Source organism: Epinephelus lanceolatus, chromosome 10, assembly GCF_041903045.1.
Source record: "Epinephelus lanceolatus isolate andai-2023 chromosome 10, ASM4190304v1, whole genome shotgun sequence".
Lineage (NCBI taxonomy): Eukaryota > Metazoa > Chordata > Actinopteri > Perciformes > Serranidae > Epinephelus > Epinephelus lanceolatus.
This window is the reverse complement of record NC_135743.1, coordinates 10,568,957-10,594,552: the sequence shown is the minus strand read 5'-3', so window position 1 is coordinate 10,594,552 and position 25,596 is coordinate 10,568,957. Positions and strand designations below refer to the sequence as shown.

The 25,596-nt window shown below is 40.4% G+C and overlaps 1 protein-coding gene across 1 annotated transcript; it reads right to left on the bottom strand.

Annotated features, from left to right (window-relative positions):
* Positions 1–1,338: 1,338 nt before the first annotated feature.
* On the bottom strand, positions 1,339–25,009 carry LOC117265227 (uncharacterized). Its single transcript, XM_033639596.2, has 11 exons — positions 24,827–25,009; positions 21,736–21,963; positions 20,654–21,657; positions 18,121–18,267; positions 13,359–13,436; positions 9,858–9,974; positions 6,530–6,679; positions 6,181–6,336; positions 5,879–5,974; positions 5,017–5,208; positions 1,339–2,215 (listed from the first exon to the last, which is right to left on the bottom strand). The coding sequence occupies exons 2-11, from the start codon at positions 21,905–21,907 to the stop codon at positions 2,111–2,113; spliced, it is 2,217 nt and encodes a 738-aa protein (XP_033495487.1). The 5' UTR covers positions 21,908–21,963; positions 24,827–25,009; the 3' UTR covers positions 1,339–2,110.
* Positions 25,010–25,596: the final 587 nt, after the last annotated feature.

The following is a 25,596-nucleotide window of genomic DNA, read 5'->3' as shown; positions in this document are numbered from 1 at the left end:
TTGTTATTTATAAAGGGCATTGCTATGGCTACACCAAACTTTATATGTGCAGGGTCTATTCTGGGTCCACGTTACAATATCCAGATCATGTGATGTGATAAATCAGCAATGCAATTCGTCGTTGAACCCACTAACACCCGCCCTCCACACACACACACAGCAATACCCCCCCCCCCCAAAAAAAAACAAACTAAGGAACGAACTGCATCTTTGAACCAGCTCTTCAAAGTGAATGAGAGCCAAAGAACCGGAGAAAGAAAGGAGAAATCCCATCACTATTTCACTGGAGGAGTAAACTATGACTCCCAGGGTGCATTTCGGTAAGAAACATCCAATCACAGAGCTTCGAATCTGTTACTGTAAGTGCAGTGATTGTCTGATTTAGTTTGCCTGAGTGCAATCTTTACCGCGGTTATTTGCCAACATAATATTTATTAGTGGAGGTCCTTTACTTTGTATTTCTTATAATTGCCTGATTTTATTTTCCTAAATTCTGCATTGTTTTAAATCCTGCTTTTTTTTTTTTTTTGAAAAAGTACTTTATATACATAATGTATAATAATTTAAATAAAAATTAAAAAAAATAATGTTATTATTATTATTATTATTATTATTATTATTATTAACCACATAAACCCATGGACAGGTTATGAGACACCCCTGAACACAGATATGCAAAAGACCTACACAGGAAGAAACACAGACTTTGTCCTGGTATTGCCTCTTTTTTGGTTGTTGTTATACATCTCTTTGAAGTCATTATGCATCTTTTTGTGGTTTTGCATCTCTTTATGGTAATTTTGTGTCAGTTTGAGCATTTTCTTTGTCTTTTTTGGTAGTGTTGTGTCTCATTAAGATAGTCTTATCAGTTTGAGTTAATTTTTGTTTGTCTTATTTGGTTGTGTTGTGTTTCTTTGTACCCATTTTGTGTCACTTTGAGTTAATTTTTGGTCTTTGTGGTCGTTTTGTGTCTCTGGGAGGATTTTGTGTTCGGCTGGGTTCATTTTTGGTCATTTTGTGTCTCTTAGAGGTCATTTTGTGTCTTTCTGGTTGTATTTCCCCCTTTTTTGTAGTTTTTTTGTGTCTCTTTGCAGTTCATTCCCATCCTTTTGTGGTCATTTTTAGTCTCTTCCTTGCTGGTATGTATCTCTTTCATTGACTGCACGCACAGACCTAAATTATTTTTACACTATCCTGGCAAATCTTGTTTCTATGGTAACTAACATTCAATAGATTTTTTTAATAACATTTTGTAATGGGTATAGAGATTGTGGAAAAACTCCCAGAACCAGCGGCATCACCAAGCATACATGATAGTTCATGAAAAAACAACGTCTGTTGAGTTATTTGGATCAGAGTGTTTAATTCTCTTGAGCTAAAAGAAAGAAAATGTCTCCAGTTATAAGTCCCAGAACAACAATATAAGACATGTAAACACTGAAAAAAAAGATGCATAAAAGCAGAAAAAAAGGGTTAAAAATATTATTTTGGTCCTAAGTGTTCCCCTCCATGAGCACTATCATAGCACTGTAAACAAAAAACTGTCATTTCTGTACCGATAAAGTCGAAAGACGAACACAATGAAGGCAAAGAGCTTCACAGAACAGAGAAAGTTAAATTCAGATTTCACATATTGTACCTGGCCCTGTCTTAAAGGACATAATAAATGTTACTCAGATTCATGAACAATCACACCATCCAGAAATGTTTGTCTCAGCAATCCTACTGCATGGAATGAAATCTAATCACTGCCTGACCATTAGACCCATTACATTCAAAAATTAACTTAATACAGTAATCTGGTGATTTTTAAATCAAGTATTAAACATCCAGCTACAAGAATGTATATCTGACTTCTCTCCATCGTGACAACAGTCAGGCTGTCCGACTCTCTTAAGTCTGAAATTACTGATTCACTCCAAAGAGTTAAGTAGTAATTGTGGAAAATTACTAAAACAAAGCAGGTCTGCGAATGATAAAAATAAATAGACTTAATGTACACCACGATAAATATGCTGAAGAGGCAAAAAGGTGGTGCAGAAAGTGCAAAAATAATCCTCCATCTCTGTGCAGGTAGTTTGCATGTTGCCAATACAGCAGTCGTCCTCTATCACAGTGTGTGTTTGATGGCAGTCAGAGGCTCTCGTTTGTTCTGCAGGTTCTGCTGCAGCTCGCTGAACAGATGGTCCCGCTCCTCAGCATCCAACAGGATTTGCTACATGGAAGAGGAATAAAAGATGTCAGTAACTATCACCAAGTATTTATAATAAAGCTCTGATTATCACACATATTTCACACAGAACTGTTCGCAGGAGCTATTAATTGCAATAGTTTTTTTTGTCTTTTTGTAAGATTTGCTGACAGTAGGAAGAAAAAAAATAATATCCCCAACTTATCTCAACTTATATTATTTTTGTTGACCCACTTTTCTCATTTTTTTTTTTTTTTTTTTTATCATCAGGTAGAAATAGATGAGGTTGCTTCATTTTTTTAACTCTCGATATTATTTGAGAATTACTTTCTCACTTTAATCAAAATACATCTTGTGGCTGGGAGATTTGTCATTGAGACCTGGCACTGATGTTTGGCATTGTTAAACGTTTTTAATCTAAAAAAATAAACAAACAAACAAAAGACTAGAATTATTGCCTTGCGGTTCTTTGCCTCAGCAAACCAGTCAAGTTGCACTTACAGTTTAGATGCATGTCTGTGAAAACAATGTGATTTTGCCAAGTAGGACATGCCCCTGGATCAACATCCCACATCCCATTCCAGGATCAACACTGCAATCAATCAATCACAGCCCTCTGACATCATCAGTGTGCTGCTCCTGTGCGTCTTTCAAAATTCCTTTGTGCTTCTTCGGAGCTAAGCTAATTTTATAAATTCATGTTAGTGCAATTACAAAATACTCAGTAACACTTAACACTTGTAAGCTACTGCAGGGTTAGCGAGTTAGCTTGCTAACTAGGCTGGCTATGCTAATGAGTAAGCTTGCTGATAGACTAGAATATTAGCTAGTTAGTTTGCTAACTAGGTTGGTAATGCTAATGAGTAAACTTGCTGATAGACTAAAATATTAGAGAGTTAGTTTGCTAACTAGATAGGCTATGCTAAAGAGTTAACTTGCTGATAGACTAGAATATTAGCGAGTTAGCTTGCTAGCTAGGTTGGCAAAAGGAATTTGCAACTGAAAATGATATTATCCAAACTCTGTGTTACTGAACAATATTCGAGCCTATTGGCAAGCTTACTCGTTAGAATAGCCAACCAAATGTTTCCCCCTCTGTTCCTGAGGTATGGCGTTAAATAATGGCCAGAAAAGTATTTTTGCATAATATTATGGTGTCACAGTGAAGTTAACCTTTGACCTTTTGGATATCAAATGTCATCACTTCATCATGTGATCCTTTTAGACAGTTGTGCTACATTTTGTCATAATTACCACATGAATTCTTCAGTTATGGCCAAAAACATGTTTATGAGGTCACGCTGACCTTTGACCACCTAATTCTAATCAGTTCATTCTCTAGTCCAAGTGGACGTTTGTGCCAAATATGAGGAAATTCCCTCAATGCCTTCTTGACATACCACTTTTACAAGAATGAGACATATTCAAGGTCATAGCAACCTTGACCTTTGACCACAAAAACCTAATCAGTTTATCAGTGACTCAAAGTGGACATCTGAGCCAAATTTGAAGAAGTTCCCTCGAGGTGTCCTTGAGATGTCACGTTCACAAGAATGGTAATGACGAACAGATGGACACCCTGAAAACATAATGCCTCCGGCCGTGTCTATCGCCATTGTGGAGGCGTGAAAATATAAACACCACCAAAAACAAAAAGGGCTTCCAATTACCAGGAAGATTTTTTTTTTCCTTTCAACTGTGCTGGAGTGGCTCAGGGTGTATTTGTACTTCTTGCTTGTTCGTCTTCTGACAGTAATTACCTTCAGTGGCAATTATATCATTATTATAATCACAGCTGCATTTAAGTGAGCTTGAATAGAGTACACAGACAGGGCCGGTCAGTGTGTGGTATGTTGAGGAGAGAAGTGTCACACTGTGCACAACAATAGTAACTGGATGAATCATCTCAACAAGCATCCAGCTAATTTAAAGATCATTACAGTGGACCAAACCAAACCGGCACAACAACATCTGTACTGTGAGATATTTTCAGCCTTCATAACAAAACCATCTGACATTGACTTGTTCTTGTTAAATGTTTGGCCTTCAAATATATACTTTGATAATTGTTGGAGTGCCTTTAGGTGATATTTGGCAAATAATTCATATTTAGCAGCATGTCGTCATGAACTTAAAATGAAATACGGAGAGATATTTAGGGCTGTAATTGAGGATTATTTTCATAATCAATTTATCTGCCAATTATTCCTTCAGTTAATCATTGGCTCAATTTGACATCAGAAAACACAATTATGATTTCCTTGTTTTGTCCAACCAACAGTCCAAAACCCAGTTTTCAGTATTCACATTGCACTGACAGAAAATAGAGAAACACAGAAAATTCTCACATTTTAAATTATTTTTCATTTTGCATGGAAAAAGACGATTAATTGATTATCAAAATAGTTGCAGATTAATGTTATGTCAATGAACTCGTCATTAACTGACTAATTGTTGCAGCTCTGAAGATATTAGATATAATTTTATACATTTCATACATGTACGTGTATTTTATAATTTATTTATAAGTATACACACGATTTAGCTACTAATTCAATTTTAAGTTTTTTTAATTTATTTTCTTTGGGAGTTTGGGGAAGAGGAGGGGTGAACATGAAAGTGTGATGGGTGGGATTTTATATCACATACGTTTCTAAATTTTTCAGTGTTACAATACTGCTGTTTGATATTTTCAATTAAGAAAATGTGGCTTTAAAGTTAACTCTGAGTTAATATAGCTCTGTGGTCTACAGTATGTTAGACAAACATCTCGTTCCTTGTCGACACGCACACACCGAATATTGAGACAACACGCAGTACTTTACCTCGATAAGTTTGTCTCTCTTCTCCAGGCTGTCCCTCAGTCTCCTCTCCTCTCTGTCTCTGTCCTCTCTGCTGTTCTGCCACGCTCTATCGGCCTCCTTCTTCTCCCTCTCCTTCTCCCTCAGCTCCCGCCGGGTGTCTCTGAGTTGATCCATCAGAGAGGACACCGTCAGACTGTGACTCTCCTGCTGACTCTAGTGAAAAAGAAAAAGGCATAGTTGGAAAGGCTGAGATGATGTGTTGTCTGTGTGTGCCAGTCAGTGTGACACTTTACTGTTATAAATTCAGTGATCACATTTCAAATATTAATCAAACAAAAGTGTTGTTACTTGTGTTACAGAAGTTGCTGCATAATGGGAGCATAGAAAAATATAACACACATACATTTTTTTAATCTGTACAAAAAACAGTAATTCGTTTTTCCTTTAATTAATTCATGTCCTGCTTCATTCCAGCCGGCTGACGCTGTTCTAGTGTGACTGTACTGTATATTTTGGTTGCATTTCATACTATGATTTCAATTAGCAATTCATCTTTAATTTATTCTTTGATGCATTGTTTAATCTATGAAATAATTAAAAAAAAAACATCCATCCAACCTCTGAGCCCACTATGACAACTTTAGAGGTCTTGATTTGTTCGATCAAAAAATGTTTAGTTTTAATAAATGACAAAGAAAAGCAAATGGATTAACTGATTAACCAACGGATAATTTACTTTAAACCAATTAAATCAGTTTTGCATCAGATCTTTAGTTCTCAAATATGAAAGTGACAGGTGAAAAACCGCTGGCAGCTTTTTGTTTTTCAGATTTCTCTCTAATGTATTCAACTTTTAAATCCTCTCCTCATGTTAATATCTCACCTGCACCATGTCCTGATACTCCTGCAGGGCTGTGGTGAGTTTGGTGACCTCCTCACACAGGGTGGCGCTGTTTCCCTCTCCATCCTCTGCCAACCCCTGACCAATCACAGAGTCAGAGAGAACGTGGAGGAAAATGACATGTTGTGAGTGACAGTTTCCTTCACTCAAGAATACAGAGAGAATAAAAGCTTTGTAACTTTATTTAAAAGATGGAGGATGTTAAGTGAACACTATGTATCCCTTTGAAGAGTGAGGGAGACACGCTATATCCCCTATCTCCAAATTACACCCTTGTATATCACCTGCACATCTTTCTGACAGCTCTCCAGCTCCTGGATCAGAGCGTCCTTCTGCTGCAGGACAGTAGTGAGGGCCCGGTCTCTCTGTCTCCACACCTCCCTCTCTTTCTCCACCTCCTGCAGCAGTTGCTCCTTCTCCCCCAGAGCCACTCGCAGGTCCTGGAGCAAAGACAAAATGCAGGTTCACCTAAAGAAAACTTCCAAGTACATGCAGAGTGAACTGTGCATGGGACAAAGTGAAACTGTACACGCTGCTTGAATGTGGTGAGAATGTGTATGTGTGTGTTTTGAACTACACATGCAATTCCATCCCTGGTTTCTAATGTGTGTGTGTGTGTGTGTGTGTTCGTACATTGATGATATCCTGGTTGCACTGCAGCACGGTGTTGAGTGTGTTGAGGTCTCTTTCTCGGTCTCTTCCAGCCTTCCTCAGCGCCTCGATCTCCTTCTCCATGCTCTTCTCCTTCTCTGTCACTTCAGAGCTCAAAGTCTGCAGGGCAGCCTACAGATCACAAAACATCTCAGTTACATCTGATTTAGATTTAAATACATCTGCAGGGTAAATCTTAAAGCAAAAATACCAAACATTCCAGAGGTTCAGCTTTTCTATAGTGCTTCATCTCTTTGGATTTGGCAATCCATTTATTCTCAATACAATATATACATGCTCACCACAACACAGACGGGTGACAGCATTGTCTTTTTTTTTTCTTTTTTTTAAATAAACTTTATTTAATTTCAAATACAAGTACAGACAGAATTTATCAGCATACAAATTAGATAAGACAATACAATACATGACAACAATACAACCAAAAGGATGGGAAGTGTCCTTTAGTCAGAGTTATAGATCCAAGATGTGCCAGGGGAGGCACTTAGATTTGTCCATTGTTTTCCTCCTCCGGAGGTCTGTGAGTACCTGCCTCACGACCATGTTGCTGTCTATGACAGTCTGATGTAGAGTCATGGCACATCTTGTTTTCCATATTTTAACACAAACTACACTGATGATCATTTGAAACAGCTCTTTGTGTTTCGGGGGCATCTTCTCATCCAAGAGTCCATACATAACAGATTTGTAGCATATTTTAAAATTCACACCCAGACCTTTTAAAATGCTCCACACCTCTTGTGCTCTGTAACAGTTCATTAGCAGATGTTCTTGAGTTTCAGGCTCGGAGCAGTTGATCATTGGACATATTTTGGTGGTAACGTAACAACTCCATGAAACAACTGCTCTCACTGGGAGTCTGCCCACTGATGTCAGCCATCTGTTGTCTCTAATGCTCTCTGACATGGATTTATTTTTTAATATATTTATCACTTCATTGCTATAATTATCAGATATGTATTTATATTTTATAAGGCCTCCATATTTATAATTATTAATTGTATTAAAAATATGTTTGCTGGATGAACTACACCAATCAATATTTAAATGTTGGTGTTCCATTAGATAATCAGCATATAATAATTTATAATATGGGCCAGTTCTGTCTCTCCCTCTCCTTTTTCTCCACAGTGATCTGTTCCCTATCCAGAGAGCATTTCTGGACAGCATTGTCCATATGTGATCATTATACCATTCAGCAATTCAGTTTTACACGGTCAAAAACGGTTTGCCTCCACATTCCACACCTGATTCTAATCACCTGAAGCGTACCTATATGCCCTTCGCACAAAAATGCTCCACCCTGTGTTCAGTTTAGGAACTGCATGTGCATTTTTTTATTTCTACCTTGTTTAGATAAGGATAGAATGAACAAACAGGAGGCAGACATCGCTATTCGGCAGATATCTCCAACACTCAGCAACAATCTAGATTGATTTATATTTTGGGGTGAGAGTTTCTGCAGGGTTTACTACGTTAACTTAAATACTTTTAAAGATCTTTTAAAGGGAAATTTTGGTTTATTTCAACCTGCCTCCTATCGTCCTAAATTTGTTTCAAGTGACTAGTGACATAAAAATAATAGTTAGCATGTTAGCCGTTAGCCTAGATACAGCCGGGGCGCATAGTAGCGTCAGACCTGTTAAAACATAAGTGAACGGGCAACCTTCAAGTGCAAAGTTAGTCCACTAAACAAGCTTTTTTCCCACAAAGACCGCCTCATATCATTAGGATAAATGTCAGAGAACATATAGAAAACGACATGTAAACGTGTTGTCTTACCTTACCGGTGTGGTGCCATGTTTGTTTACCATTTAGCTCTGCTTTCCAAAGCGCGGCCAAAATATATCTCGCCAGCTCTAGATAAAGCCCAGCTGGATACAACTCCAGGTGGAGGTGTCTTGTCCTCGATCACATCCAGACCTTGAAAATAAGGCTGCAACCGGTCCCATTCCTTGCAGAGGCATTCCTCTTCTGTGGGCACTGGGGCACAGCATTCACAGGTACACCACCAATCTCCAGAGCTACGCAGCCTTGTGGCAGCCATTCCTCCTCTCTCGTCCTCTACGTGTTGCGCCTCTCTCTCTCTCCTCCTCCGTTCTTCAATTTCACGAAGCTCTTCGTCAGTGTATTCTGGCTCAAATAAATTAGGGCGGCCATCAAACTCTGCAAAATCAAATTCCTCCTCCACAAAGTCGAAGTCTGGCAAAAAGTCAGCCATTATTCTATAAATCTTTCATAAAATGAATGAATTAACTTTTCAGGCTACTGTCCGGTTCTGCCTTCCAGCTGTTGCTGCATGTTCAGGCACGCTATGAGATCGCTGCTTGTTCTCGCGATATTTCGACCGCGCTTTGGAAAGCAGAGCTAGATGGTAAACAAACATGGCACCACAACGGTAAGGTAAGACAACATGTTTACATGTCGTTTTCTATATGTTCTCTGACATTTATCCTAACGATATGAGGCAGTCTTTGTGGAAAAAAAACTTGTTTAGTGGACTAACTTTGCACTTGAAGGGATGCCCGTTCACTTAAGTTTTAACAGGTCTGACGCTACTATGCGCCCCGGCTGTATCTAGGCTAACGGCTAACATGCTAACTATTATTTTTATGTCACTAGTCACTTGAAACAAATTTAGGACGATAGGAGACAGGTTGAAATAAACTAAAATTTCCCTTTAAATACTACACAGAATAATTATTCCACAAACATACCAGCCAAAATATGAAAACCAGTGGCGATGATACAGCATTGAATGTATTGTTGTTTTCAGACTTCCCAGCAGCATGTAAGAGTAATTTCTAACAATATAGATAATGAAACCAACACAACTGAGGCCTGGTTGAGCAGAAGAACATATATGGATGTATTTAAAGTGATGTTTCTATTCCCAATTTTTCCAGCCAGTCTTTAACAATAGTCAGGTCATGTCAAAACATCTGCATGATTTTTGTGTGATTTAATGACAGACACAATGGAGTCAAAAGTCAAAACACAGCGTGTAATTCCAGACAGAATTTCTCCACAGAGCTGGAGGAAATTGCTGCCATGCTACTGCCAGACTGGTAAAACCTCCTGCAGGCCTGAGGTAAAAAAACAAACACCCATCACAAGACCTGCACTGCTAATACAAAAGCCTTCAGGGACAGCAGCATCTAGTCTGGTGACTATCAGCAAAAGCCCGTCTGCTCATGCTGATAACTGAGCTTTAGTGAGTGGGTAATATGTGTCATCATAGCAGACCCAGCATGAAGCATGTATGGGAAAGGACAGCATCAGCTCTGACCTTGTTGACAGAGAGCGTTTCCTTCAGATTCTCCGTCAGTTTCTCAGTCAGCTTGTCGGCCAGCTCAGTCCCTGCTCCCTCCTCCACACACAGCCTCCTGATCAGACCCATACACTCCTGGAAGAGAGGAAACATCTGTCGGCTTAGTGCAAAATAGCAAACATGCTCAACTAACTGCACTGTTATGTGGGAGTTTAAAGATTTAAAGGAACAGTGTGTAAGATTTAGGGGGATTTAGTGGCATCTAGCGGTGAGGGTTGCAGATTGCAACCAGCTGAAACCTCTCCTGGTTAAATTTCCTTATGTATTCTTTGTTCAAGAGTGAGCTGAACTATCCATAGAGATTCGACCTGTTGATTTAAACTGGTAAAAACATTGAATGAAGCAGTTTCTCCTCAAAAATTCAGTGTTTTTCTGACGCTTTCATTATGGAGGGGCTTCTGACTAATGCGAATGGCTGTGTCTAGAGCAAGTGTTTGGTTTGTCTGTTCTGGGCCACTGTAGAAACATGGCGGTGCAACATGGTGATCACCTTAGATGAGGAACTACTCCCTATGTAGCTATAAATGGCTCATTCTAAGGTAACAGAAACATAATGATTCTTATTTTCAGATGATTATACACGAGAGAAAACATAGTTATTATTCATTCATTCATTCATTTTCTGTAACTGCGTATCCTGTCAGAGGTCGTGGAAGGGCTGGAGCCTGTCCCAGCTGACATTGGGCGAGAGGCAGGGTACACCCTGGACAGGTCACCAGACTATCACAGGGCTGACACATAGAGACAGACAACTATTCACACTCACATTCACACCTACGGACAATTTAGGGTCACCAGTTAACCTGCATGTCTTTGGACTGTGGGAGGAAGCTGGAGTACACGGAGAAAACCCGCTATCATATCATATTCTATTTCTGCCAGTATATCCTCCCAAGTCCTACACTCTGGAACTTTGAGGCTTACCTAAGTGTGGCTTTTTGTAAAATGCAAATTGTATAAAGCCAAGCATGAATCAGTACACAGTAACATAATAACTCAAGTGTTACTGTGGTACTGTAGAGGCAAGAGCCAAGCTGATATGTATGTAAATGAGAACCACTGCAAACATCAGGCAGTGCCGTCACAAATCTAAAACTCCATCAAACAAGCAACCACATTCATGATTTATCTACTTACCCTGAAACTCAAAATCTGTACAAACCACCAGACTCACACAACACCCAGCTAGGTGCATGAGTGTTTAAAAAACAAACTGCTTTCATGTCTGTGTGGTAAATATGAAGCCACAGCCACCAGCTGGTTGGTTCTGTCAGCCAGCTCACTAATTAACATGTTATATTGTGTTTTTGGGACAGAGAGAGAGGTCAGCCATTTCCCCGTTTCCAGTGTTTATGCTACGCCAAGCTAATAATGTCAAAGATTTTCATTTGAATAAATGTCTATTGAGTAACTATCTATAACAGTGGTGATTGAGCATATGAGCTAGTGACCAATTTTCTTCAATTCATGAAGAACTAGTCCATACCCATTGAGTGCACAGTTGCCCATGTACAGTTTCACATAGTGTGTGTTTGGGATACAGGTCATAGGAAATTGCAGATTAAATAGTCAACTGAACCTATTAGGAAGAGCAATTTATTCAGACAGAGTCTTGATAGTAGTAGTAATTTGATAGTAAGATTGCAGCCACAGCGATCTGTTGCATGAGCAGGGCATGTTGCGATTTGTTTCTGTTGTTATAGCGCCACCCAGTTGCCAATTAGAGTTAAATTTCTCCAGTCACCTTGAGGCGTCCTGTTCTACATATCTACCAAGTTTAGTAAAAATCGATATGGCGGTTAGGCCTAGATAAGAAATTAGCTCTCTAGCGCCCCCATTTTGTTTGATGGGGTCAATAATGGAGGGGTCCCCTCAGATTATGTGTGGTCATATGCCTACAAAGTTACGTGGTGATCGGTGAAACCCTTGAGATGTTATACACCTTTATGTGATGAGCCACGCCCTCCGCAATATTCATTGCCTTATAGAAGCTCAGTTTTAGTAAGTTTTCCAACTTTTGCCAAGAGGGAACTTTAGATATTGGTCCCTAGATTATGTTCACCCAGTTTCATGCAGATCGCTCAAACTTCCTAGGAAGAGATCGATTTTAAGTGTTTTTCAAAAAATTCAAAATGGCGGAAAATCTATATAACTGGAAGTTATGGGTTCTTCAGACAAATTTGTTCCTCATGAGGAGAGGCATCTCTGTGCAAAGTTTCATGTCTCTACGACATATAGGGCATGAAATATGCCCATTCAAAGTTTGCAATTTCAGTCGGTTGCTATAGCGCCCCCCTTTGGCCAATTGATGTAATATTGCTTCATTCACATCCTCCCATGACCCTCTACCACTGTGCCAAATTTCACATGGATTGACCAAGTCAGTGAAGAGAAAAACGTGGGACACACACACACACACACACACACACACAGTTTTTGTCATTATATAGTAAGAAAGATGTTCGCCTTTTTAGACTTTTAATATTAAGTAGTCACTGAAAATGCAATGTGTTTACACTGAGATTAGCACTTAACCGCTATCATCTATCAAAAATGTTTCTACAAAACAAGACAATGGGCATTTTTGTCATTTTGTGACAGGGGATCTGTTTGAAATATTGCAGAGAGCAATGAAACAGTGAGGAGCAGCCACAGTGAGCTGCAGACTGCATACTTCCAACTTAGTGAGGTAACCAACTCCCTTCACTGTGCCCTGCTGTCTGCGGACTCGTGCTGTGTGCAGCTTAAAATTATGGATAAAGGATAATTATTGCCTGACTTATTTATTAAATCAACAATAATTTGTTTTGCTGCCTTTAGTACAGTGGGATCTGTAGTCTAGTATTAAACTGCACTTGCTGTTACCGCGAGTAACTACAGGTGTCACCCAGTAAACCAAGACTGAAATCTTTGAGACACCCATAAATATGGGTGCGGTTTGATCTTCTCAACTACTAAGACAGATTTTTCACAAATAAAACAAGTTATCAGTGTAACAGGATATAAAACCAGAAGTAAAAGTGCAACAGGGACTTTGTTATAGTCACTTATTGATAATCTTTTATACGGTGTTCTTCACTCAAGCACCCTTTGCATCAGATAAGAAAGTCGTTGGTTGTCTTTGTGACAGGACAGTCCTGTTTGCTTTAGCCCTTTGGCTATCACGCATCACAGCTATCAACAGTCCAATAAAATCCCTGCTGTAAATAGTCAACCTACCATGCAGCTAAAAATAAAAGCAGTCATGATCAAAGCCTAAGAAAACATACTTCAGTGTCACTGCTACAATGTGGTGAACAGACAAAGCAGTTTTGGCACTGCCACTTTAAGGCCGTACAGTGACTTCAAAAGACAAACAACATTCCTGTGAGCTTTGAGCCAGAGCTCCAGCAGCAGCAGCAGAAGATTCCAATGCTGTGTGCATGACTGAGTCCTGTCTCCCCTCATCACCTCACCCACCTGGATCAGACGCTCCCGGCTGTGCAGGGAGTGACCGAGGCTCTGCAGCAGGGCGCTGCCACCCTCCTCCTGGAGCAACTGAAGGAAAGAGGGAAACAAATGACAATGGTTTCCTTTTAAAAGTTAAACTGTGTTAATGAATCACTCTGGAGAACTGCTGAGTGAGACATACTCCAGATCCTAAGGCCTTAGTTTAGGTGCCACAACTAATAATTATGAAAAACACCAGGTGACAGTGCCTTTCACAGTATCATTAAATGCCTTGTTTTGTCCAACAAACCCAAATGTATTAGATACTACAACATGAAACAAAAAAGCAGCATATTTTCTCATTTTAGAACCTGAGACCATCAAATATCTGGTATTTTTGCTTAAAAAATACTTAAATGCTTAATATAGCATAAAAATTGTTGCAGATTAATTTCCTCTCAGTCAATTTATTGATTAATCGGCTAATAGTTACAGTTTTACAGGGTTTTATGTGAAATGTTTCTCAATCGGTGCTACCACAATACGAAACATTAGTCTGCTTGCACAATTAAAGGCAGTAATTAAACAGTGTGCTCCGTCTTTCCTCCTCCCCTGCTACTACAATACCTAAGCTTCACCACAGATAAAACAATACTTCAATACTTGGACAATGTTAATGTTAGAGCTGATCCAATTAGTTGATTAATCAGTTAACAGTCAACAGAAAATTAACCAGCAACAGTTTAGATAGGTGCTGATCTTGTCAGCCACTCTACAGCACAAGCAAAAATGTGTTTCGTTTTGACTCTGGTGATGGTAAGCAGACGTGTCCCGGGTCATCTGAGAGGCCTTAACGGTTTATAACGTAGCAGCAGATCACTAGAAAAAAACACCTTTCATATTGTACAACTTTTGATCCATTTTTTATGCAGAAATATTAATTAGAGCAGCTTTAAGTCATTTATCATGCAAAAATGTAAAACATTCTCTGGTTTAAGTCTGTGAAATAAAACAATTTCTAGCTTTATTTTACTCAAACTTTTAAAAATTGAATTTCAGATTGAAAGCACGCAATCTAAAGATGATGATTCTACGATGAAATATTAATTAAAACCAATGCAGTGTTTTTGAGAATCAATTTGTATCACAAAACATAATATTGTGATACTGAAGTGTATTGATATTTTCTTACACTCCTGCTGTACATGCGCTTAAACACAATCACAGTCACATCTGTATACATGGCTTCAACTACATGTTGACAGCAGCAGTCCAACTCCTCCCCTCCACTAATGTTACAGACAAGCTGTGTGTCCACTTAAACACTTTTCTATCTTTCCCTCCATTGTTGGACAGCTGGTGGCTTTAGTTCATATTTCTCCATGACACTGTAATCATCTTCTTTGCAATCAGAGGCAACACCCTGAGCAAATATGTCTCGTTTTCAGTGTCTAAATCCTCTGGAGTCTCTGTCAGTATGAAGAATGCTGGCTCTACAGGTAGCTCTGTGAATGTCTCTTTGTCACTTTCTTCCCCTGAGATAAGCAGTCACATCACTGTTTAAATGCACTTCAGTGCCTGCAACCGCAAGTGAACACATTATCTTTCAGATAGCCATCAGTTTAGTAGTATGTTCAGTCTGTTGTTAGCCCAGCTTTCATGTTTAGCTCAGGTCAAAACTAGCCTACACAACCACTATACATAAAGTTAATAGCTCGGCAGGCTGTAATTTACAACAGTTATCAGGTTATGATTGTTTCTGTTTCTGTTCTCTTTTAATGCGTTTTTATGAGGAGGTAAAGTGGTGAATCACAGCTGAGCTGACAAATACGTTGATAAAAGATTCGTTCGTACATGTACTGAACACCGCTAATGTTTAAACCTGCTGCTACTCCCACATACTTCACGTTAACTCTTGCTAATGTTAAACCCTGTCTGTTCACATGACGGGCTCAGATCAGGTCATGTGAACTCTACAAAGCAGCTGGGGTGCTTTATAATGATATCCTCTATCATGAGACTACTGAGCCCGGGGCAAACTCCACCGGTTGGGGAGGATTCCAGAGAGAGGCTGTGTGTATGTGTGTGTGTGTGTGTGTCTTTATCTGCACCTGTAAATGAGGAAAAACGGACACACCCTTCAACAGAAAACACACTACACCCTCCCTCCATTCCTTTTGTAACGCTGTATTTGTGCTCAGTCAACATTCACAGAGTGGTTTATGGAGCTGTTTGGACATGTGACTCAGGAGTTGCTGTGTGGTGTTGCTCTGTGTAATAAACCTGTTTTTCTTGTGTAGAAGAAAAAAAGCTTGAAAGGTAACAACTGTGCGGGTAAATGTCTGTTACACCCAAACGTCACTGACATCTCAACCGGTATTTATTTTATTTTTGATTATCACTGAGTTTACATTTGTTTTCCCCGTATTTCTAGATTTATAAACTATTCAAGCTTATATTATATGTTCAATTTTAGCAGCAGCAGAAAACTCATTACACTTTCATATGTTTATGTATCACAAGTAATACAGTTATCAAAATACTCAACTTTAGTGCATCTTGCGTATTTTTAACCACGTCTCACAGAAATACGTGAAACGACCACAATCGCTCAGCACCACATTACATGGTGGCGGTACATAATGTGTTCATACTTGAACGTGTGCGGATCCATGGAAACAACGCCAAAGTACATCACTACGTTTACATGCACGAAATATTCTGGTTATTGCCCTTATCTGAAACAGACAATAATCCCACTAAGATGTTCACACGGCTGATGAAAACAAGTATTCCAGCTTACACGTAGTCATGCATACTCCAATTAACAAGCCCTAACATGTTGTTTATCACGTCAAAATATAGAACAGTGATTTACCCAGATGAGAACCCTGGTTGTGACAAATATTCAAGGGCAAGGCTCCTCTTATTCATGTGTATTGGACGTGTCCGAGCCTTGAAAAATACTGGAATGACGTTTTCCAAACCTTATCCTCAATCCTCAACTTTGACCTGCAATCCAGCCCTCTGGTCGCCCTCTTTGGCAACACCAGAGAGGATGATGTACACCTGACTCTGATCCAATACCGTACGCTGTCTTTGCCTCTTTGCTGGCCAGACAGGCAGCAGATGGAGAGATGCTGCCCGGGCACCCACGCCCAGTGGATGAACGACATTATGTCGTGCCTGAATCTTGAAAGATGTGCTACTCAGTTTGTAACTCAGATAAAATACTCCAAAAGGTGAGGGTTCCCTTTCTGAAATACTTCCGTATCTGTCAAAATGTTTGTTTCTTCTTCTCGTTGCTTTCTGTCAGTGTATACTCTGATTATTCTAAAAGTGCCTTTTACATAGGCATCTCCCCTCTCTTTTAATATGGAGCCTGACTTTTAGCTCATCCGTCATTTTTCCTGCTATTCAGGAGATAGAGGGCCGTCCTATTGACGATATTCCTGCGGGTTAGTGGAATGGGGAGGATTGTGATTAGATTTCACGCTTTGTACCTGTCATATATATGCTTAAAGTTTGACTCCTGTTGTGAATATTGTGTAATCCTGTTAAAGTTTAATAAAAATGTTCTTATAAAAATATATATAGAAAAGTTTTCTTTACCGGTGGAGGACTTGTTCGACTGCGTGAACACAACCTTCCTCTTTCATTGCTTCAACCACCTTCTTGAAAAGTTCGGCGTTGCGTTACTTGCGCATATCCAAAAACCTATCGATACCCAAGTCTTTCATAATGTTTGAAAGTAGGTGAGATTCTTCGGGCAACCAGAAATGTAGGCTTTTCTTTTGAGCGTGCATCTCTACCCTACAACCTTGCAACTGTTGGCAAGTTGTTTTGTGTGTAACGTATCATGATAAAACACAGAGCTGACCATAAACAGGCAAGAAGCCTTGTGTTGCAAACCCCAGCTGAGACGTATATTCTCAATGTGATGTATACACGCCCAAATAATGCTTTTAAACGAAGCATCACGAATAATACCGGCATATCCCACACGTCTTAATCGGAAAATGATACATTCAGAAAAAGGCCTAATTTGGAATATCCAAACAGATTATATTGTTTACATGACCGCAATCAAATTCAGAATGTTGTCATATTTGTAATAATAGGGGAATATTTGTGTGCATGTAAACGTACCCAATTTGGACTCTCTATCGTGGTAGACACATGAATTCTCTGGTTTGACGTCATGCAGCGGGTGATGGTTAATGTTACAACTCTATACGTAGTATAAAGAGCAAGAAATTCCGCGTAGGGAGGAGGCAGGGGTCGTGAATTGGTCAAACATACACAGGACTTTCATTCAGGAGGCCGCTGTTCATGTCCAGTGTGAAACTAAAAATTAACGTTAACTTCTTTTAACTTTACGTACTTGCTTCCTTTACATAGTAATGTCCCATACATAACAAATGTAGTTGTTTTAACCAAAAATATAATCTTTTTCTAAATCTATACCAGATGTTTTGGTGCCTAAACCCAACTGTGCCGCCACCACATAATTTAACACATTATGTGCCACCACCATGTAATGCGATGTTAAGAGTTTGTGGTCATTTCACAAATGTCTATGAGATCTAGCTGCATGTTTTCCTCATATCTTGCAGCCCTACTTTAGACAGAGCCTAGACCAGGCTAGCTGCTTCCTGCTGTGTCCAGTCTTTATGCTAGGCTATACTAACTGGCTGGCAAGAGAGCAAAAAACACACTTCCCAAAAGGTGAAACTACTCTTTCAATATAAAGTACGTTGAGAGAGTGTGAGAGAAAAAACTGAATGCTTACAGGGGCCCAATCCTCTGATCCGTTGACTTCAGTTGGTTTGCTCCTCCCATGTTTCAGTTCGGCCTCCAGGGTCCTGATGCGAGACACAGCTTGGTCCAGCTGGCCTCGCAGGTGCCTGACAACATGGTGAAACCTGCCATTTGTGCTCTGAAATGATAAAAAAGAAAAAAAATCATAGTAAACATGAGTTGTAGTATCATTAAGTAAAAACACAAGTGAAATGTTTAGGTGTGATGTTGTTGGACTGCTGGACCGACCCCAGCTGCTCCCGGATTAACTATTACAGCCCAGTGTGTCAATATTTACAGCACACACGCCATCTGGTCAGAGTTCTCCCATTCATACATTAACTGTTGTTCAAAAGTTAGAAATCTCCTGACGCGAAAACTTCACAGGGTCCAGTCAGACGTCTGAGGGAACTACTCTATATCCCTGAATGGTCTGCCATGCTTTTGAGTTGTAAAAAGTCCTCTTTACAAATATATGTTGCACATGGAGAACAAAACGCTGTACAACAGTTCAAATAAACTGACAACTGAAAGGGACAAAGATGCCTTTGAGCAACAGTTGAATATGAAAAGAACAAATCAGCAGTCATTGGTAAAAGAAACTGGAAGCTTTGCATCAAAATGTGTGAAGATTTAAATAGGAACAGGTTCTTGTTTCAGTGTCAAGTGCACAATAATGATGATAATAAGCCGAATTAACAGGCGACATGTTGCTTTAGCAAAGCTTTTCTTCACACCTCACAATAGAAACAGAAAATTAGTCTCAGGGGTACTTCAGACCAGTGATCCTCAACTGTTTTTGTATTAAGGACCCAACATTGATACATATTAGGCTTTCTGTTAGCATGCTAATCATATTTTTGTGTTTTCCAAAGGAGACTACAAGAAAAGATGACCTATATAATATGATTCATACACTGTACTGAACTTCATGCATGGTGAAAATATTATTTTTCCTGGGAACTATTCCTTTTAATGCACATGTAATGTGTGTATGGACACATACAGATGTGAATGTAAAGTATTATGTAAACACGTGGTCTTAAATTACAAAAATGGAGCATCATCAGGTAATCAGAGCAAAATTTAGCCCCAAGCTGGTGGTGACTTAACAGATGAAATCATGATAAAGCATTTATCTTAACTAGAGCGCTCGGAGAGCGCAGACCTCCGCCAAGCAGCTCAGATTTCCGGCCATTTTATTATTTTATCCACTTCACTTCAACAGATCACCACCAAAATTTTATCATTTGTTCCTTGTCCCATTATCAACCTTTCCTGAAAATTTCATCAAAATCCATTCAGAACTTTTCGAGTTATTTTGCAGACAAACAGACCAACGCCGCCGAAAACATAACCTCCTTGGCGGAGGTAATTATTGTATTACCAGGAGCGCTCTTGTTTTCTGTATCAATGTTTCAGTCGAGTCCTGTTATTTTGTTCAGTGTTATTTGTGAGTTGTTTTGTAAACTGTCACAAATATAAAGTTGTTGTGGACCTCAGGATAAACAGCTGCTGTAATGCAGTAGCTAAAGGGGATCCTAATAAACTAAACTAAACATTAGGTCACGGACCTCCATGTGATAAGATTTTGCTTCAGGGACCTCCATCTGAAAAGATTTTGGTTGTCAGATATGATTAAGGCCAGAGTTCTATATTTATCAGCTACAGCTGAGGAGATAACTGTGGAGGAAGTGAAACCTGTGATCAGAATAGTCACTCATGACTTTTACTCACACTGGGCTCACTGAAAACAAACTATTACCCATTTTTCTGGGACCCCTGGTTGAGAACCACTGCTACAGACTGACAGATCACAGTTTAAACCTATTCAAACCTATCCACTGAGCAGACTGCAGGTTTCCAAAATATTTACAGCCCATGGAACTTTTGTGATTTAATGATCAAGGATCAATTACACTTCTCTAGACTGGAAAACAAACTCAAAATCAAAGGGTTTTGGGGGAAAAGGAATACAACAGTATTCTCCCCGTAAGGCTCGGGAAACATGTTGCATTTTTTTGCGCCCCAAATCTGTCTTGTCGATGTAGATGCACAGAAGGCATGCTCACTCTCTCAAAAGCGAGAGTGATCCCATCACGGCACACAAGTGTTCCAAAGCGTGTATTTTTCAGGGCCTGACAAATGAGTCCCAGCCTGTGGTAAATATGGAGGAGAAGTTGATTACTTTAGTGCAGGGTTACCCAGAGCTTTATGGTCTGTCCCAGTGACAATATTTTAGGCCTTAATGCACACTTAAAGAAGCAATGTGTAGGATTCATAGGATTTAGAGGTATCTAGCAATGAGGACTGCAGATTGTGACCAGCTAAATGTTAATTTAATAATTTCATTCTTCTTTTTACCCAAGACTACTTTAAATATAAATAATACATTTGGTGTCTGAATTATACCGGTTTTATCTCTAAAAATTATTGAAGGAAAGAAGGAAATCATTAACGTGAGCAGTGTTGTACATACAGAACATTTTGTTAGTTGATGGGAGGCAGACAGGAATGACACTCACCTCTCGATGAAGAGGCATGAACTCGTCCCTCAGCTCTGATAGGACATCTCCGTCCTCTTCATCCATTTCATCCTCTCCGTTCTCCACGTTCCCAAAGTGCAGCACCCTGTTCACTGAAGGCGACGTCATCTCTCCAACTTTTCCTGAGTACTTCCTGCTCAGAACTGGGATCCTACTCCCTGATGGCGAACTCACCGGCTTCCCTTCAATACTTCTCAGCTCCTTCAGCACAAAGTTGGCCGACTGAAACCCCGGTGAGTCAAACGGGTCATTGTCATCAAGAGAGTCCAGAGACTGAATGGACGCGGTGCGGGAAGATTCTTGTAAGGACAGAGTGGACCCCGCCCTTGAAGACTGGCTGGAGCTGATGGATGACACCCTCTGCCAGTGGAGGGGCATGCTCTGGGATTTGTCCCGTGACAACGCTAACGGGGAGAAGGGTTGGAAAGGCAAGCGGCGAGGAATCCCACAAACAGACTCGTAATCCGAGTCGGACACCCTTAACGAATCACAGCCTTCGCATCCTTTGCCCTTTCTGCATCTTTTACCTGTTCTTATAAAATACGGGCACGTGTCCCACTTATCGGACCAGCACTCGTACTCTGAGAGTGCCATGTTCTCTTTGAGCATCTCCCTGTAGCCCTCCTTCTCCGCCTCTCCATCTTCTTCGCTGGTGCTGCCCCTGCTCTGGATCTCCTGCGGATGTCTGTGTTGGTAGCTTTGCCGTACCCACTGTCTGATCTTGTCCCTCTCCTGCATCAGCTTCTGAAGCCTCTCGGACGACAGCACCCTCACCCTGGCTATCACCGTGTCGAACTTGAACACCCGCTCGAGGACACACACGCACTTGCCACACACAAACTCCCCCTGCCCGCTGCCCCGTGGCACAGACTGCCCCAGTATGTGAGTCAACACCGAGAGCAGATCGATCCCTTTGGGCGGGGAGCTCAGGGATAACTGGGACTTGGAGAGAGACGCCGAGGAAGCCAGAGATAATGTGCTGCCTGTGAAGAGTAAATTAAAAAAAAGTTAACGTTGAACTCTGTGATCAAAATCTTTATTTCCTCATGCTCCAGACTCACCCCAGGGGCTGCTCTGCGAGGACCGGGACAGACTTCCTCCTCTCTGGGACCCTGTCGGCGTCCAAGACTGACCTGTCTTCTTATTTTGGCCTCCAAACAGCCACTTCCTTTGGTTTCCTTGGAGAGCTCCGCCGCATATTCGACACGAGTCATTTTTACCTTTGGAGGACATCGTGGACAGAGGGCTGATACTATCTCCCTCGTTGTCCGATGAACGTTGGAAATTCTCTGTGAATCAAGCAGAAAAACAGGGATGCATTTACAGCAACCTGGAAGTCATTGATAGCACAGCTGTTGGCGTGCAGGCTGGTCACGATATTGATACCATATAGATATTGTGATATGACACTAGGTATCGTCTTAGATTTTGGATATCATAGTATCTTAAGTCTTGTCTTTTCCTGATTTTAAAAAAGGAAACCATGTGGGATGACAGCACCTGAATTTTGCACTGGTGCCAGATTTTGGTGCCACTTCTATTGGAGTTAAAGGAGCTGGCATGGCAAGTCCCTTTATTACCCATCATATCTGTGCTGTTTTACCTGTGAATGAAAAATCCTTCCACAAAATAAAAAAAGCACATTATGTGATGTTAACTGATATTTTTAATCTAAATGTGTGCGTTCATCTTCCTTGTTACTGGTCTCCAAACAGATCATAGTTCTCTCCATGAGCTGCAATTATCATTAGCTCACCCAAGCCTGTTTGGTTCAAGACATCATGATAGGGTTAGGGTTAGTGGGTCAAGGTTGGACCAGGTGATTAAAACTGGTAAAAAATAGAAATCAGTGTTTCTCTGACGTTGTTCAGCATGTTGGAGACAGACCGCTTGCCCAGCACCTGCTAATGTGTGCTCACCTTTTTCTCTGATAACTTAAGACCCAAACGTTGAGGAGGTTTTTACCGGGAGTCAAGTTTTCTATGGAGGTCTCTTCCTCTCCAAAACAAACAGACCTGATGATTCAAACCAGTTAAAACACTGAATAAAGCAGTTTCACATTAAAGATTTATGTTTTTCCTGTCGCATAGGGGCCGCTAACTCCTGTCTATGTAGAGCCAGTGTATGGTTTGTCCGTCCTGGGCTACTGTAGAACATGGCAGTAAGTATGTGATCTCCATACACGAAGACCTGCTCTCTATGTAATAATAATAATAATAATAATAATAATAAACTTTATTCATACAGCACCTTTCATACAAGAAGTGCAGCACAAAGTGATTTACAATAAGGGCAGTATAGGCACTGAGTGCTCCACATGAAAACAGACAGAATGAACATAAAAGAGAACTCATTCATAAAACTATCAATCATAAAATCAAGTAAGATTTTAAAAGAGTTGCAGCAGCGTGACGCGTAAATAGGAAGAGATTCAGACCTGTATCAGGAAGTCAGAGCTAGTTAAAGGCTAAAGTGAACAGATGCATTTTTAGCTTTCTTTTAAAAAAAAATTAGCGAGCTAGCTTCCCTGATATCTATATGTAGTGTGTTCTATAGCTTTGTGGTGTAATGGACAAAGGCTGCACCCCCTGGTTGTTGGGAACCTCCAATAAAACAGCAGCAGACAATCACAGTGTTCTTGGAGGCAAATAGTTAACAAGGGAGTTAGCAATGTAGCTCGATGCCAGCCCATGTAGAGCTTTGTATATAAGGAGGAGGAGCTTAAATTCTAAACATTACAGGAAGCCAGTGTGGAGCAGCTCAGACTGGCCTGATGAGCTCTCTCCTCTCGGTTCTGGTTCATAGCTGAGCTGCAGAGTTCTGAATGAGCCGAAGTCTCTCAGTGGTGTTTTTTGGGAGGCCAGTAAAAAGTGCATTACAGCAGTCGAGTTGTCTTGAAATAAAGGCATGAATCAATTATTTGGTATCTTTTTCATTTGGAAACGGTCGTACCTCAGCGAAGTTTCTGAGGTGGAAAAATGATGCTTTCTGCATGTTGTTAAGGGACTTGAACCTTAGATCTGAATCAAGGATCACACCAAGACTTATCACCTCCTGTTCAATCCAGGGAGTTAAATTCCTTCAGATTATTAGGCAGCATTTCTCTTTTTGTTTTAGGGCTGACAAGCAGGATTTCAGTTCTGGCTTCTTTTAACTTTAAGAAATTATTGCTCATTCATTCATCTATCACCAAAAGACAGGTGGTGATTGAGTTTATGGCTGCAGCATTGTTTGGCTATGCAAAGATGTACCGTTTTTGCATTTCTGCCAATATACCACCATAAATCCTACAAACTGGACCTTTAATTTATTCTGCTAAATACAAGAACCACTAGTTTGTTCTCTACTTTTTCCCACATATTCAGTAGAGTGAGTGCGCTATAGAAAGTAGTTTCTTAATTTAAACCAACATGGCTTATAGCCCAGAAGCTGGCAGTGAGTTTTGTTTTTAAAATGTTAGAAAAGGCTTCATTTTCCCCTTATTTCCACACTAAAACAGGTCAGAGAAAGTTTAACAAGCCATCTAATCTCCCCAGTTTGACATATTTACTGTCTCCCTGTTGCTGTGACTTTGATTTTGTTTTATTTCTTCTGTGTATGGATGTTTTGGCCGGTTTATGGCAGCTCACAGCTGCTGGCTGTTTACAGTAGCTCCCCACAGGGCGGGACACGTCGACCTTGAGCCACGCTGACAGTGAATTCAGTCAGACTGTGATGAATGAAAGTTTCTCTTCCACAGTCAGTCTCTCCGTGAACCTCTCCCCTGCTCACAAGTCAAATATGAGACGCGCTTCAATCACTCTGACCACATTACAGCACTTTGACGCATGACTTCAACATGACAATATGCTCTCTGCATGTGGATAGTGTGGTATATTGCCTACATCCACGACCTTTGACCATTTAAATAAAGTGTCTTTTCTTTTTCCGGGAACCAAACAGCATGCGACACGTTTCCAAAGGGAAAGTCTTCATCATCCAGTGGGAAACAGTTGGACTATCGTGTCTCTGATTCTATTTTAAGACACTGAAGCGCAGCGATTCAACGTGAAAGTAACGTCAGCGTGTGAGCCTCTCACTGCCCTCACTTCAGCTCAATCTGCTTCACAAACACACCAACAGCTTTCATATGAAGTATTTTTAAAGTCTTACGTTTGAGTCCTCCGGGATTCACGCGCTGATCAAAGTTTAAAGTCCAACACGCGAGGAGGAAATCTTCATTGTCGTCTCGTGATACAAAAGTCGAAGTCACAGAGAAGACATATAGGTAAAGTTTCTTGCTCTGAACTGAGCTTGAGCCGCGTTGCAACACACCGCAGGGGCAGGGGAAGAGAGGTGGGTGTCACCTTGCTGACGTCATCGGCCATACCTGTTTAGAGCAGCGCGAGCGCAGGCAGGAGGTCTGCAAACACTGGCTGGGAGGACCGACATACAGTAGGGGAGACCGGGTCATGTTGTCACTCCTCACTGCACATTTAGCTATTAACAGCTTATTAGTGCAAAACAGCTGTTGACAGGTTAGTGGTGACATTGTGGATACTGAAAGATAAAAGAATCAAGTAATCACAGCATTTTTTTCATGATGATGAGAAATTAAAGCCTCGTTTCCACCAAACACTTTCAGTATGGTACCTTTAGAACCAACAGCAACCCTTCAAACATGGTACCTAGACCCTAGTGTTTCCAGTACTCTTAAATGTGGGCGGTTGTTGTCACTCACTGCTCCATCCAGCACTCACTGTATTTCCTCATTACTGGTGACACGGAAGTCTGCACCTGTTTATTGTCCACAGAATGAGGCTGCACGCTGACATTTTCAGAACAAAATAAAACAGGCTGCAGTGAGAGTCTCTCTCCATGGGATATTTAAAAATAGTGGGTTTGTGCATTTAATCCTTCTCAGGCAAGCTCAGGGGTTTAGT